The sequence below is a fragment of the Gallus gallus genome, chromosome 1 (genome assembly GCF_016699485.2).
Source record: "Gallus gallus isolate bGalGal1 chromosome 1, bGalGal1.mat.broiler.GRCg7b, whole genome shotgun sequence".
NCBI lineage: Eukaryota > Metazoa > Chordata > Aves > Galliformes > Phasianidae > Gallus > Gallus gallus.
The window spans coordinates 130,378,105-130,391,735 of record NC_052532.1 but is presented as its reverse complement, the minus strand read 5'-3'; the positions used below and the strand labels follow the sequence as shown (position 1 = coordinate 130,391,735).

Genomic DNA, 13,631 nt, shown 5'->3' with positions numbered 1-13,631 from the left:
AGGCTGAAAGTCTTGGCTGGAGCCAGCTCTCTGCCACTGTTCTATTTAAATTGTGCAGGCTAATCTTAAACATCTCTTGTCATTTACGTCTTCCTTAACTCCCCAAAAAACTGCTGTGAACTTCACAGGAGAGATGGACTTTTAGGAGTCTGCACAAATCCTGGCATTTAAGTCCAACACACAAATGGCATTAGTTTCTTATTTCTCTCCGTTTACTTACTCTAGGAGAAAATGAACCTTCTTTATCTTCCTTTTTATGAACCTTTTTATCTCTTTTCTGCTAAACAATTCTATACAGGAGCGCTACTTATTTCCAGCATCTGGCACTGAAATCTTATGGTAAGTGCCAGAGCTGAGAAAGCATCCAAAGGAAGTGCTGCCTCAGCACCACACAACGCGGCTGTGTGAGGCACTGAGAAAGAGTACCTTCATCTCCTCTTGCCTCACTGGGGGGAAAGTGATGGAAAAGCAGCACGTCTAAAATTCAGCTGGAAAGTAATCTGTCGCTTCCCTGCATATGCAAAGTCAGGCAGAACTTCGTGCTTTCCTGCAGAAAGGACTGTCACAACGGACTATATCAGAACCAAGTTTCTAATTCTTCATCAGCTGCACACGGCTGCCACCTCCTGGCACGAATCTGAGGTCATTCCTAAGAAGTGCAGCTTCAGTGATCAATACCACAGAGTCTTCAGGGCAGCTGCAGGCAGACCCAAGCAGTTCTCTGCAACACTTACGTGGAGTTGCCCTGCCGACACGATATCCTTCTCTTCATAGGAAAACTAAACATTTATTTTCTGTCAACCACGTCAAACAAGTGATGGTTAAAATAACTACTTAAATAAATGTGGTTAACACTTTAAAAAGCTAAACGCTCCAGCCTGTGGTTCAGCCAGCCGTCTGTTGGCAGCTGCTCCTCCAGGAAGGGAGGCTCCTTGAGCCCAATTCAGTCTTGGTAGACTGCAAAAATGTTTTTACCTACCTACTGCTTGCAAGAACTCCTCTCCTGCTCTCTTGTATCCCACGCCTCAGAAAGTTTCTGTATACTGCTGGTCATGTAGACACTGTCTGCCTGGCTTGCTGCAATCAGTACGGTGTTTCCTTATATACCACTATTAGCCAGAAATCTGCTTCCATTTCCAGAGGTGCCTAATGGAAAGCTGCACATTGTACCTACTCCAGGCATCGTCAGAGACACTAAACAGCTTTCATATGGAAAGAGACACCAGTCAGGCTGAGCTTAGAAGTATCACTAATGGTCAAATGATACCACATCATAAATGACTCAGGAGCAGTGGAATTGTTTTGCTGTTGATCTCAAGACCAGGTATTGCATACGCTGCTGCTAGCGGCATGATCTTTGGTGACCCTGACTACATGGAAGCGATACCTATTCCTGGAGTGCTGGCTAAGCATCTGGAAATTGCATCTAAAGGACAAAAATGGATTTGTTTGGCATCAAAATACAAAAGGAAACCAGGATTACCAATGTCTGCTGCTAGACAGAGCTGGGATATTGTAAATCACTGCTGTAATTTCTCAGGCTGGAAGCATCTGACATTGAATGCAGCTGTCTTCCTGGCACAGAACCGTTCAACTCTGCCAAACATATATCCTTAATGACAGGTTGTCAGACAGTCTGACGTATCACAGTTTTTAGTAAGTTCATCCCATAACTTCAAAACTTGCTGTTGACATTATTGTATCAGATAGTTTGGCTTCAGCTGCCTTCAATAGCAGGTCTCACAAACATTTCTAGGAGTCCCATCCATTCATACTTTTTTTTCCTTTCCCAATCTAGAAAGCACCTGCTACCTATTACTACAGGTAGTTCACTGAAATGAACTCAATACACTCAAGAAGAGCAACAATCCTTGAAGATGGTTAGTACTTCCTAAGACAGAAACTGTTTTTTTTTACCTAAGATTGTTTTTTCCTGTCCTAGAACAATATAACAGTAGACATTCTGGTTAGCATAACTAGGCTCCGTCTTACTTCCCTTCCCTCCCCACACTAACTACCAAAGCTTTCAGAATGCCAACAGAAGTTGTCCTGAAGGATTGATTCATGATTCTTTAGGGCTTCTGTTGATAAGCACTCTCAAACACAACAGTACTTGCAGCCCTAAAGTACTAAGTATTGACCAGAATTTACAGACACATGGTTATAATTGTGGTGTTCGTCATTGCTGTAGATCACCTCAAAACAGAGGAAACGCTCAGAAGCAGGTTCCCATTAAACTCAGTGGTTTAGACAGTGTTAATTTCGTTCAGATAAATGTTTCAGTATAGCACTAAAGTCTCCATCTAACTTGTAAAACAACACAACCATTACCCACAGGCAGAAGATGGGCAAACATGAGATGAGAAGTCCGTATGGGAATAGATTTGTTAATGCTTTCTATTCTGTATGTAGCAACGCTATCCACACATCCTACTGGGCTGACAAGGATCTAGAAACTTACACACAGACCACTAAGAAGCTTTAGGCCAAATCCCAGCAACATCTTGTACATTTTTCAGTTGTTTTGTTTTTAAACCAGCCCGCGCTAACAATAGAATGTTCTAAATACCTAGAGCACATCTAGCAAGCATCAAACAAGTTCACCACCTGAAAAGTGAAGTTTCCCCAGCATACAGCTACATACTGACCTGATGTTCAGCCATGACAGCATGGGAGTTGTGCCTCCACCAACAATCCACACAGTGAAGAAGACAATGAGGAGAGTTGTTGAGAACATCATCTGATGAGCATAGGTAGCAGTATCTCGTATGGCCAGAGCAAAGGCCATGGCTCCCCTGAGACCTGTGTGACAAAAATGACATAGAGCTTCAGAAGTTCCATCATGCCTTCATAATACAGCATCTTTCCTTGCTCCCTTCCAGACATACAGGCTCAATGTGATAAGCAGAAAGCAAGGGGTTCAGAGTACTCCCACAAGAGTTTTGGCTCCCTGAGTTTCTTTGGTACATTACGCCCTGGGATGACTAAGACTGTAACTTGCTCTGGTAGTTTTCTGTAACTTACAGAATCCACCAGTGCTAAGGATTAAGTGTTTCCATAAATTAATAGGAAAGAAATGCAGAAACAATCAAGTTGTGGACAACAGCAAAATAAATTTTGCAAACGAAACAGTTCCCTGAATCTAAATGAAAATGCACACTTCTTCAACACTTCAATTGAAAATACTCCATTCCCAACATGAAGTGATCATAAGCTGCCAGCAGTTGTCATTTCAAGATGTCACTCTTCTGAGACATTACACTTTCTATGAAAGTTGAGAGATACATGAGTGTATGATACAGCTGCCAGGCTTCTGTAAAAGTTCTACAAACATAGAATCATAGAATGGCCTGGGTTGAAAAGGACCACAATGATCATCAAGTTTCAACCCACTGCTAAGTGCAGTGTTGCCACCCACCAGACCAGGCTGCCCAGAGCCACATCCAGCCTGGCCTTGAATGCCTCCAGGGATGGGGCATCCACAACCTCCTTGGGCAACCTGTTCCAGTGAAACATGTAGGTTTCCATCTCCGGCTTTTATAATCCACATCCCATGATTTAAAAAGAATTATTGCTTTACCAAACATTTTTGCTCTTTTACCTGAAAACATCATCATGTGTTGAAAATTCCAGCTGATCTTATGCCTTCTGCCCAGATTCAGCAAGAAGGAGAGGGGGTAGACGTGTGCAGCTCTGCCCAAAAAGATCGCAATCTGTTCACAGCTGAGGGTTAAGGATTTCACCTTCCTGGGGTTTTAATACACTCTTGGCACCTGGCTCTAATGTGAAACTTCTGTTTTAATGAGAAATTTATGCAACAATACCAAGTGTCATGCTATTCCCATCTATACAGAACAGACTTTCACCAAATATGTGCTGCACAGAACTCACTGTGCACTCACTGCACAGAATGCAGACTATTACAGCCATGTGTTTTTAATGCAGTTAAATTACATCTAGTATGAAGACTATCAGCTACAGAAACAAAAACTTAAAATACCATATTCTAAGCAACAATCACCTCCAACACAAGATTGCATTTTAGACCAACATAAATGCAGCCCTGGCATAGGAAGAAAGTCAATATAAAAGACCAGCAAGAGTCCACTATCATCACTCTTGCAGAGGCAACGTGACCTACTGGTCAGTGGGCATTTAAGAGTACAGAGAAACTACAAAGATGAGTTAAGAAATAATCATCATCACTAGAATGAGGTTCAAAAAGCTTTTAAAAAGTACTGCAGAAATTCATATCTGTAAGTGATAAGCTCCCACCCTCCTGCACTATGGTTCCAGTGAATAACCAGAATGCTGAATAAATGCCCCACCCATCTAAGGAATACTTTGGTACAAATGAGACTGATAAGCTGAAGTCCTATTACACACCAACACATTATTGTTCATTTACAGCTAGTATAACAACATTAGAAGAATGAAGCAGCTCTCTTATGGAAAACAAACAAAAGCATAGAAGAACTCAAGACTCATCTGGGTTGTTGTTATACCTAACCGCTGAAGTAAAGCAATATAGTCCACCTCCATGGAGCTAAGATTTTGATCACTACTTTCACAAAAAGCTTCATGCAGTTACTCCAAGCAATTTCTACTGCAGTCCTTATGGGCACTGCAGAAGTCACCATCACAACCAACACCTGCAGGAAGAACGAGTAGGATTTTGCTAACAACACTGAGGCCTTAGCTCTGCCTTTGCAGTCCAACCTTTCTCTTTCAACAATAATGATGTTTACATATCCCATCCAGATCCACTCCATAAGGCATCAACTCAATGGGGAAAGTGGCTGCTGAGGCAAAATGTGGGTGCAAGTACACCAGTGCTGCAGTACAAAGAGCTGTGAAAAATGCAATAGAAGTAGGTGGGCAGGAAAAGAAGCGAACGAAAATCCTGAAAAGAAACAAGACTGATGGCATAGCTTGGACAGAGGACAGATAACTATAGCAAAAACTAAAAAATTACAACATTCTGCACACCAGACAACTATTTCATCCATGCCTTCAACTCCAGAACATTCGTTAATCCAGAAAAAACAGATGTGAGGATGTGGAACTTTTTTTTCCAGTGTTTCAGAAAAAAAGTAAACGATCAAAGAAAAATAAAGGTAAGTGCAATAGATCCCTAGAAGTAGTACAGATAGGAGAGGAAGAGTAAGGTGGAGAAAAAATAAACATACTCTGGAATAGGCCGCTTTTATGCTTCCTTTTACTGGGTTTTATCTGCATGGCAAAGAGGCCTACTCCTGTGGTAGGCAGAGAGAAATCAAGACGTGAACCTCCATGTCCGTCATTTCAATCACACTTTTAATTGCTCTGAATTTTCAGGCCTTCAGGAATACAGTGAAGGAATAAGTATATAACTTGTTTTGAAAGGGGGCACGGGGAGGGAGGAATCTAGCAACTCTCAGCTTATCTGAGGGGGACTATCACCAGAGTGCTTGGTTCTGAGGCAGCTGAGAGCCAGGAAATGAGTCAGCTGGTGTTGATGGGAAGTGGATACCCACCTTTGACACCAGCACCTTTCAGCAGCACATAAACTTCACGTCATGGCCTGCATCACATTTCAATTCCTGCTTCTTCCCATCACCTGAGAACCACATTTTGAATATTGCTTAAAGACAGCCAGTTCACCCACACTCCCCTGAAGTTCATTTGTTTAGAGAACAGCTGGAAGTGAAGAACAAAATCCTTTTTAGGTTCCGAAAGTTTGAACACAACAGCATTACAAGCACTGCTCACCATCAACAGCCAAGGCACATGTTATTTTTGCCTTCTCCCTTCTCCACTGACAAAAAGCAAGAAGAACAATTTTTCTTTCAGGTCAGACTGGTGAAAAACCAAGAGAAGAAAAGTTTAGAAAGCAAAAACCTTCTGCCTCTACCTTGTTTGCCCTGACAACTTCTGTAATCTCTTACTCACAGAAATCCTAAGCTATTTCTCCATTTATATAAACTGACAAGCACACAGGGCTTCCACCTATGCTGTAAACATCTCTAGAGCAAAGACTGGCAAAGAGCAGAGGGATGAACACCTGTTATTCCACTTCTTACAAATTATTGTCAAGAATCAAAGAGATTTTGTATTAATATATATTATTTCAATGTCAGTGGGAAGCAATACTCCAAATATCTTGGTATCAAGTCACATCGTGCAGATCCCCCCTAAGGCACTATTACAAAGTTTTCCAGCCTTAAGCACTAAATATCAATTGTGGGAATGGGAAAAACAGACTACAATGTAGATTCTTCTCTTAAGAAATTCGGGAGCCCTGAAAGTTGAAGATGCATTTCAGCTCATAGCCACAACACCCTGCATGCTTAATCTTCATGATGCAACATATACTTTCTTGAATTGTAAGGTCTGGAGAAGAATAAAAGTTTTGAGTCTTCCTTTCCCAAAAGACATTAATACTTGACATAGGTACACTGAATAACAGACCAATGCAGGCACACATTCCCTCTCCAAAAACTCTCTCTCCCTCATTCCCACAGCTTCTCTTCTTTTCCACTCCACTCACTCTCTTAGATTCATCTAACATAACTTTTCCAGCTGAGCAACGTATATATTTGAGATGAGAAGAGAACAGATAAAAATCAGAGTCCTGAACGTCACCTGTAAATCCCTTTCATTTTAGGAAAAACAAATGAGCAGAAGATACTAAAAACAAACAAACAAACGCCACTCAAATAATTTGCATCGCTGAACAACTCTTCACCAAGAATTCCCCGGTAACCTCATCCATCACTTTACCTTTAGATTCAATGTTTCTCCATATCTGTGTAGCAGGTGCTCACATTTCCCAGGTAAGTGACTCCCTTTGCCTATGCTGATAAATGTAGCAGCACGCTGCCTCCCCCTTCTGCTGATACTGAAGTTTCCTAGCTAGGAAGGAAATTTGCAAATCCAGTGTTGAAAGTTCCTCTGTGCTGCAGCTACGCGGAGGAAAGCATATTCGTTTACTTATATGTTGAATTTACATGACATTTTGTGCCTGCTTAGGTGCAGAGCCAACAACTTTGTGGCAGAGGCCTCAGGGCTTTGATTAATTAAATATTTTCTTAGACTTCTTGTGCCTGCAAGACAGAGGAAAACTCTGGTCAACCACCACTTATTTGGTCAATGCCACTTATTTGATAAAGCTCACATGCACCAGCAGTCTTCAGGTACACATGAAAATAGAGAAGCCCCAAACAAACTGAAAAAGGATACAAAAGCTCCAATGATGAAAACTGGGCTGAATATGTGTTTCTGGAAAGTAAACAGTGCCAAACCCATATAAGAAAAGATGAAGTTCTCAGCCAGGAAGTGCAATACCTCAAATAGCTAAGGAAAGAAGAAAAAGAATAACATGTTAAAGGCCAAGCAATAAATACGCTTTTCAAGATAACAGTACACAGCAGTATAGCAATACACTGTACAAAAGGTGAAAGGATCTTGCCTGCTTAGTGCGACTTCTTGATTCAACTGACAAGTTATTGTACGTGTAATGTGCCTGAGTAATTCCACAGAACAGGACAGCCACTACACCTGTGAACAGAATTACATGCAAAAATCAGTCTGTTTACTGTGTGAACACAATATATTTTCCCGTATCAAGTCCTATTAACTTACCTTTCACCTTAAGATTTTATGAACCTCATTTTCAAATCAAGGATGGGGCCCGGCATACTGAGACACAGATGCTTTTAAGCCAAATGAAAGCTGTTCTTAAGAGCTTTTGCTGCATGGTGAGTTCCACCCTCTATGGCATTGTACAGAACATAGGGAAGCTTTAAGTGGTAACATCATATTTCTCATAGGAAGGTTTTAATGAGAAAGTGGATATGTGGGTAGGATGGGCAGGAGTTGTGTCTTAGTGTGCTCAAAGCCACCAACTCACCAGTAAATCCACAGGCTTCTGCAAGCAAGAAAGTGCTCCAGGACATTAAGAAGAAGAGAGCCGTTTCCAGCAGAGGGAAGCAGTGTAACTTGGTAAACTTTGTCACGTTAAGTCGTTTGTTAAGGGATCACAAATAAAAGAAATGCACTGGTCCTTTGGCTTCTCTCTACCTAATATCTGTGAAAAGCGCTTTTATGTGCTAAGAACCAATGCTGGTCCAAAAACACTTTTTTTTTATTTAACATGAAAAACATCGATTCTCTCATGACATTAAGACAAACTTCAGAATCGAGGTCTCCCTTTCAAGTCATTAATTTTAGATATTCGTGCTACACAGCTGCAGCATAACTCACCTCTTCCAACTCATAGCTTACTCCGTACCACGTTTCCCTGCTAAGTGCCAGCACGGAAAGGATACATACTCAGTGTTCCTTTCAGATTGCTTTTTTGCTCCCAGTATATTTTCTTTTTAGATAAAGACTTGCACACAAATACACACTGGTCACCTTTACATAAACCACAAAATGCATTTGGAATTCTTTCATTTACAGGGCTGATCTCAACTATAGAAACCCTGAGATGATGCATATTTATTACAACTTTTTCTGCTCAGATTCGTGGACAAGTCTTTTGCAGCAAGTTTTGGTATTTCTGCATTCTTAAGGCAAAACAGTTATTCTGCCTAAAAGAAGATAGATTTCTTCTCCCTCTGTTGACACATCTTAGAGAAAAAGCCAGCTCAACCACAGCAAGCTCAGCCTTTTCAGTAGGAAGAAACAAATTTATCTTCCAAATGAGAGAACTTGAGTCATGTCAAACACACAGAATTAACGGTTCATGCAAGTAGTGAAAAGTGAAGCAGGTTTCAATTGCCTTAAATATAGCTCTCCACATACTTCAAAATCTTTGTTTCCATTTATGGGACTTTTTTCCTCCTCCACTCACTATTTTGGCAGCAAGTAAACAGCACAGCTTACTATACCTCAGGTGCCAATAGCTGTGCACAACTGCACAGGGAGTTACAGAAAGAAATCATGTGCTACAGGAGTGGTAGAGAAACCTCATGCCCTTCTGAAGGCCGATGGCTAGCAGTCTTCGAAATCCAAGCAGGGCAATGGCAAGAGAACAACAGTATGGACACTTGGAACAGCAAGATGTAGCACTCCCCCTGTCCACAGGAAAGAAACCAGCACCTTGACAGAGACATCAGGGCTGCACCAGCATCCACCACTCCTCTCCATGTGTAATACAGCTGCATCCAGGGCTCTCTGCGGCATTACACAATCAAAGCTAATGGCAACACAGCTGCTTGGGGAGTCATGGTTCAGTACATCAAGAACAATGAGGAGCACCACTTTCACAGGAAGTTCACAGGCCCTGGGAGGTCTGTAGCTCACAGCACTCTTTGTGACTCTTGCAAGAAGCATTCAGTTGGCCCACAAGACTCAGTGGAAGCAGTCTCTCATGGGCTTTATCACAGAATATGGTGTTCACAGCAAGCCACAAGTGATTCACACCAGAGGCAAACAGCTGGCAGCATTTCAGTGGTTAGCACAAAGCACTCCTGAGCCTTGCTACCTGCTCCCCACCCACACTACTGCTTCCTGTTGGCATTCTGTATGTCTCAGAGGAGGGAAGGGCTCTGAAGCACATATTCGAGATACAACTTCAGACACAACCCTGCTTTGCCAGAAGGCTGAACTCAAAACAAAAGCCCAAACCACGATCAAAAAGTCTCCATGACAGCTGGCATTAAACAAAACATAAAACTCAGCATTTTCTAAACAGCTGTTATTCTCTGCATGGTCCTTTTTCTACATAATCTATCTCCCTGCCATTTTTGAAGACATACGGTTATATACATGGATCAATCCCGCCTCCCAGCAGACTTATTGTGTAATATCATACTTCTGAAGCAGCAACAACCACTCGAGCAGTACTTACAACCCATCTTCCACAGAAGGCTTAGATAATTCCACTACAAATTTATCCCAGTGCCTGACTCAAAAGAAATTCGTGTATTTCTTTAACAACTAGACAGTCACACCAGTTGCTCCATGGGAGAAGAGGTTGAAGGCTGTTCCCCTGAAGTTAGAAAAGTGCCCTCGTTAGAACTGATTCCTCATTTCCAATCCTTTCTGGTAGCCTTGTGAATCAAACTCTTTATTTCTCTTGCCACTGTAGTGTAGGCAACTACATTAAAATAATTTACTAAATTCAAAATTAAGACTTGTGCTCGTCATTCTGGAGGAAGAGGAGGGTGAGAGAAAGGAAAAAAATCACTTATTTTATTTATTTTATTTTAATTGACCAAATGGAAGTACTACTTCAAAATAATTACTTGTTTTCTTAATTTGAACATTAAAGCAAAGAGTTTTCTTTCTTCATTCCTTAGACATAACATTTTGGCTTCACTTCATTCCAGCCAGGCAGATTCTACAATTTAGAAACAAAATGCCAAATGGTGCAATACTTAAAATGTTATTAAAAAAAATAATAATAATAACCGAAGGCTTTGAGGCCAAGACATTTTGCTGAAAGCCAGAACAAGTCTATGTATATTGTCTGCATCGTGCTTCCAAAACAAATATTCTGTCTATTTTCAAAGGACAATGCATGACTGCATGAATGCCCTTTGCTGGTAGAGAGGTATGGTGATGGGTACTTTGCAGCTATGACAGAGCTACAGAACACTGCTTGGGAATAAGGTTCTATTAACTTCACTCATGACTGAAATTACACGTTCTAACTAGCGAAGAGTAAAATGCACATTTACAGTTAGTTTCTACATTATTACACACTATTAAGTAGTTTTCCAAAATAAAATAGTTAAAATTGTGTAATTAAGCAACAGTTTGTGCATTTTTATGCATTTATTTTTAAACCAGAGGCTGTCTTGTGAACAGCATCCTTCCTTCTAGTCTCATAGCACCCTCCTGAGCACAAGCATTAAAAACAGCAAGAACCAATTGCTGCTTTAGAATGTGATTTTACAAAATGTATCTGAAAGTATTCCAGCTGCAATTAGTAGCTGCTCAGAAAGCCAAAACCACAGCAACAGCATTTGAGCAGCTAGACCTACCGGTGGCCAGCGGATTAAAAGCCAGTTTAAGAATCATCATTTTGGGTCACTTCAACTGCCAAAGAGTGGAACTGGAAGATGAAACACAAAAGCACCAGAGCACATATTCCTCCTTATAGCTGAAAAGTTTCCATTATGCAGTGTACAATCAGGCAAATCTGAGTGGTGTGTCTATAACAAGATACAGTTGAGACACTACTGCTTAAGATAATGAATCACAGGTCCATTATTACTATGCAAAATATTTTTTACCCCTTCTAGGTCAGTTTTCAGAAGTCTGGGGAGATCAAAGCAAGCTGGGACAACATGGTGATGTTGTTATCCTTCCCAGTCTAAAAGAAAAAAAAAAAAAAAAAAACAGATTCTTTTCCCCTCCAGAAGAAGAACCACAAGCTTAAGGTTTACTGCCCGAGCCTAAGGCAAAACCCACACAGATTGCTCCCTGAGTACTTCAGAGTTCTGATCAAACAAAGTAAGTGTCAAGAGAGCAGGACAGGTCATGCAAAGCACACAGTGTCATGATGTTAACTCTGACAAAGGTAGTCTTATCCACGCTGCATGACAAGAGATTTTCAGCAAAAAGTTTGAATGCAAAACACTCAGAAAGACCTCATTAGGGTCAAAAAAAAGTTATCAAGGATTCTGCTGAAGACAAAACAAAACACCAGTTATCTTTCAATTACCTTATATAATAAAAACTATTTTTCATAATTCCTAAAACTGAAAGATAGGCCACCTATTTAGAGCCTCTTATTGACTTTAAACCTTTTAGCAGCACACTGCACGCAGTAACATCATTAAAATTCCTGGTGTAGCCACAGTTATACTGGAAAAAGTCATTTCTGTGGGTATCTTTCTATAGACAGAGGTAAATCTTCACACACAGATTGAAACAAGCTAGAGTCACCACTGCTACAGCTGGAAATAGGTGAGCACCGTTAGCACCTGAATGTAGTTTCCAATTTGGAGGAGCTTAACATACAAAAAGGATATCAGAGCTGTCACTACTCCTGTCACCGCTCCCATCATGAAAGAACCACTGAATATTCCCAGGAAAACACCAACTGACTTGAAAAATGCTGCTGCATCAAAAGCATGGGTGTTTTCGCCTGTTGGCTGGTAGGCAACTATAGACCTATGAAGAGAGTTACACAACGAGAAGTTAGAAGTGGCATCAGAACTTAACAGCAGAAAACGAACATCAGAACAGACCAACCCATACTGAAGGCAAATTTTTCCTTTCTGGTCTGCGTATGCCTGAAGAATCTTGGCGAAGGCCTACGATATATGTTGTCAAGTTCAAGGCAATAGTTTTAAATTTAAAACAGCACATCTAAAGTCAATATTTTTTTCTCAGAAAAAGCATTTAAAACAGTTAAGTAGTTTCAGAGCAGAAATTCAAGCAGTTACTTACGAAGATAATACAATGGCAACAGCATCATTCAGCACGCTCTCCCCGAACAGAAGAGCATAGAGATCAACATCAGCATGCAGCTCATTAAATATTGCTAGCACGGTAACTGTAGAAAAAAAAAAAAAGAGAAAAACCACACTGGATGACTTTAGGAATGACTGTGAGCTGAGAAAGCAGGCTTACCAGCTTGCCTTAAGCAACAAAACACAAGAATTGAAGTACAGGATCAAAATCAATCTGGGAAACAGACTAGCCACGTTTATCTACAGGTAAACAATCCCACCATCAGTTTTAGGGTAGCCTCGTTAGGCAGGAGCTCTGTGCCCTCCCACATGCACAGCATTTATAGCAAAGCCCCCATGATGGACAGGCACAGTGCAGACAAAACACTTCTACTGCTATTTTTTGTAGACTGTGTTCCATATAAGATAACCAACAAAACGCTGTGCTGCACTTGCTGTGTGGATTGTTGACGTAGCTTTATTGTTTCGATCATAGCACTAATGGCTGTAAATGTTCCCCAAAGCACACCTTGTGCCTCAGGAGTGTGCATTTGCACAGGATTTGAAATGGGCAAGACTGCTAAATATTTACAGCAGTCCTTTCAAAAAGGCTCCAGTCTGACATGAAAGAATGATTTCAGATGTTCCCATACATAAGCTTCAAAAATCACAGGGCAATTTTTTGCATGAAGGCCAAAACAGTATGCAACCATAGCCTGCCCAGAGCTCAGCTCAATTGCAGGAGCTACTTCCCATTTTCACAACAAACAACAATGAGCACATCAAATAATCTGTTTTAAATGTCACAATTCATACTTCAGCACTCCATCCCCTGGCCCTGCTCTTCCACCAACTTTCCGGACCGACTTGGCAAGCACAGACACCTTTGTGAACATGCTGGATTTAGAGGGATAACTCAATTTTCTGCCAAAATTACGTTGCAGAAGAACATTCTTATCTTTGAATTTGTAGAGCATGAACTTCATTTGAAGGAGAAAAAAAGAAAAAGCCCTCAAATACAGCTCTGAAAATATCAAATGTCAGATGCAACAAAGACACAGAAGTCCCTAATATCCAGTGTAATTTATTTTCAGCCCTAAACTTGAAACACGCTAAACAAAAATCTGTTGGGGAAAAATAATTAAAATAACATATAATGAACAGGAAAGTTCATTCATTGGATTTGCCCCCAAACATACCATCACATAATCACCAGACTGATGGAATAGCTTTCACAGCACC

The 13,631-nt window shown here is 40.9% G+C and overlaps 1 protein-coding gene across 4 annotated transcripts in view; it reads right to left on the bottom strand.

Moving 5' to 3' along the window:
• SLC9A7 (solute carrier family 9 member A7) overlaps window positions 1–13,631 on the bottom strand; it is a 79,608-nt gene that overhangs the window by 31,953 nt on the left and 34,024 nt on the right. For all 4 annotated transcript variants that reach the window (XM_015277756.4, XM_015277757.4, XM_040661927.2 and 1 more), the window contains exons 6-12: window positions 12,388–12,493; window positions 11,967–12,108; window positions 7,892–7,997; window positions 7,451–7,539; window positions 7,222–7,335; window positions 3,602–3,713; window positions 2,649–2,802 (exon numbers count right to left, since the gene is read on the bottom strand). In XM_015277756.4, coding sequence (XP_015133242.2) covers window positions 2,649–2,802; window positions 3,602–3,713; window positions 7,222–7,335; window positions 7,451–7,539; window positions 7,892–7,997; window positions 11,967–12,108; window positions 12,388–12,493 — 823 coding nt within the window. The remainder of the gene's footprint in view (window positions 1–2,648; window positions 2,803–3,601; window positions 3,714–7,221; window positions 7,336–7,450; window positions 7,540–7,891; window positions 7,998–11,966; window positions 12,109–12,387; window positions 12,494–13,631) is intronic.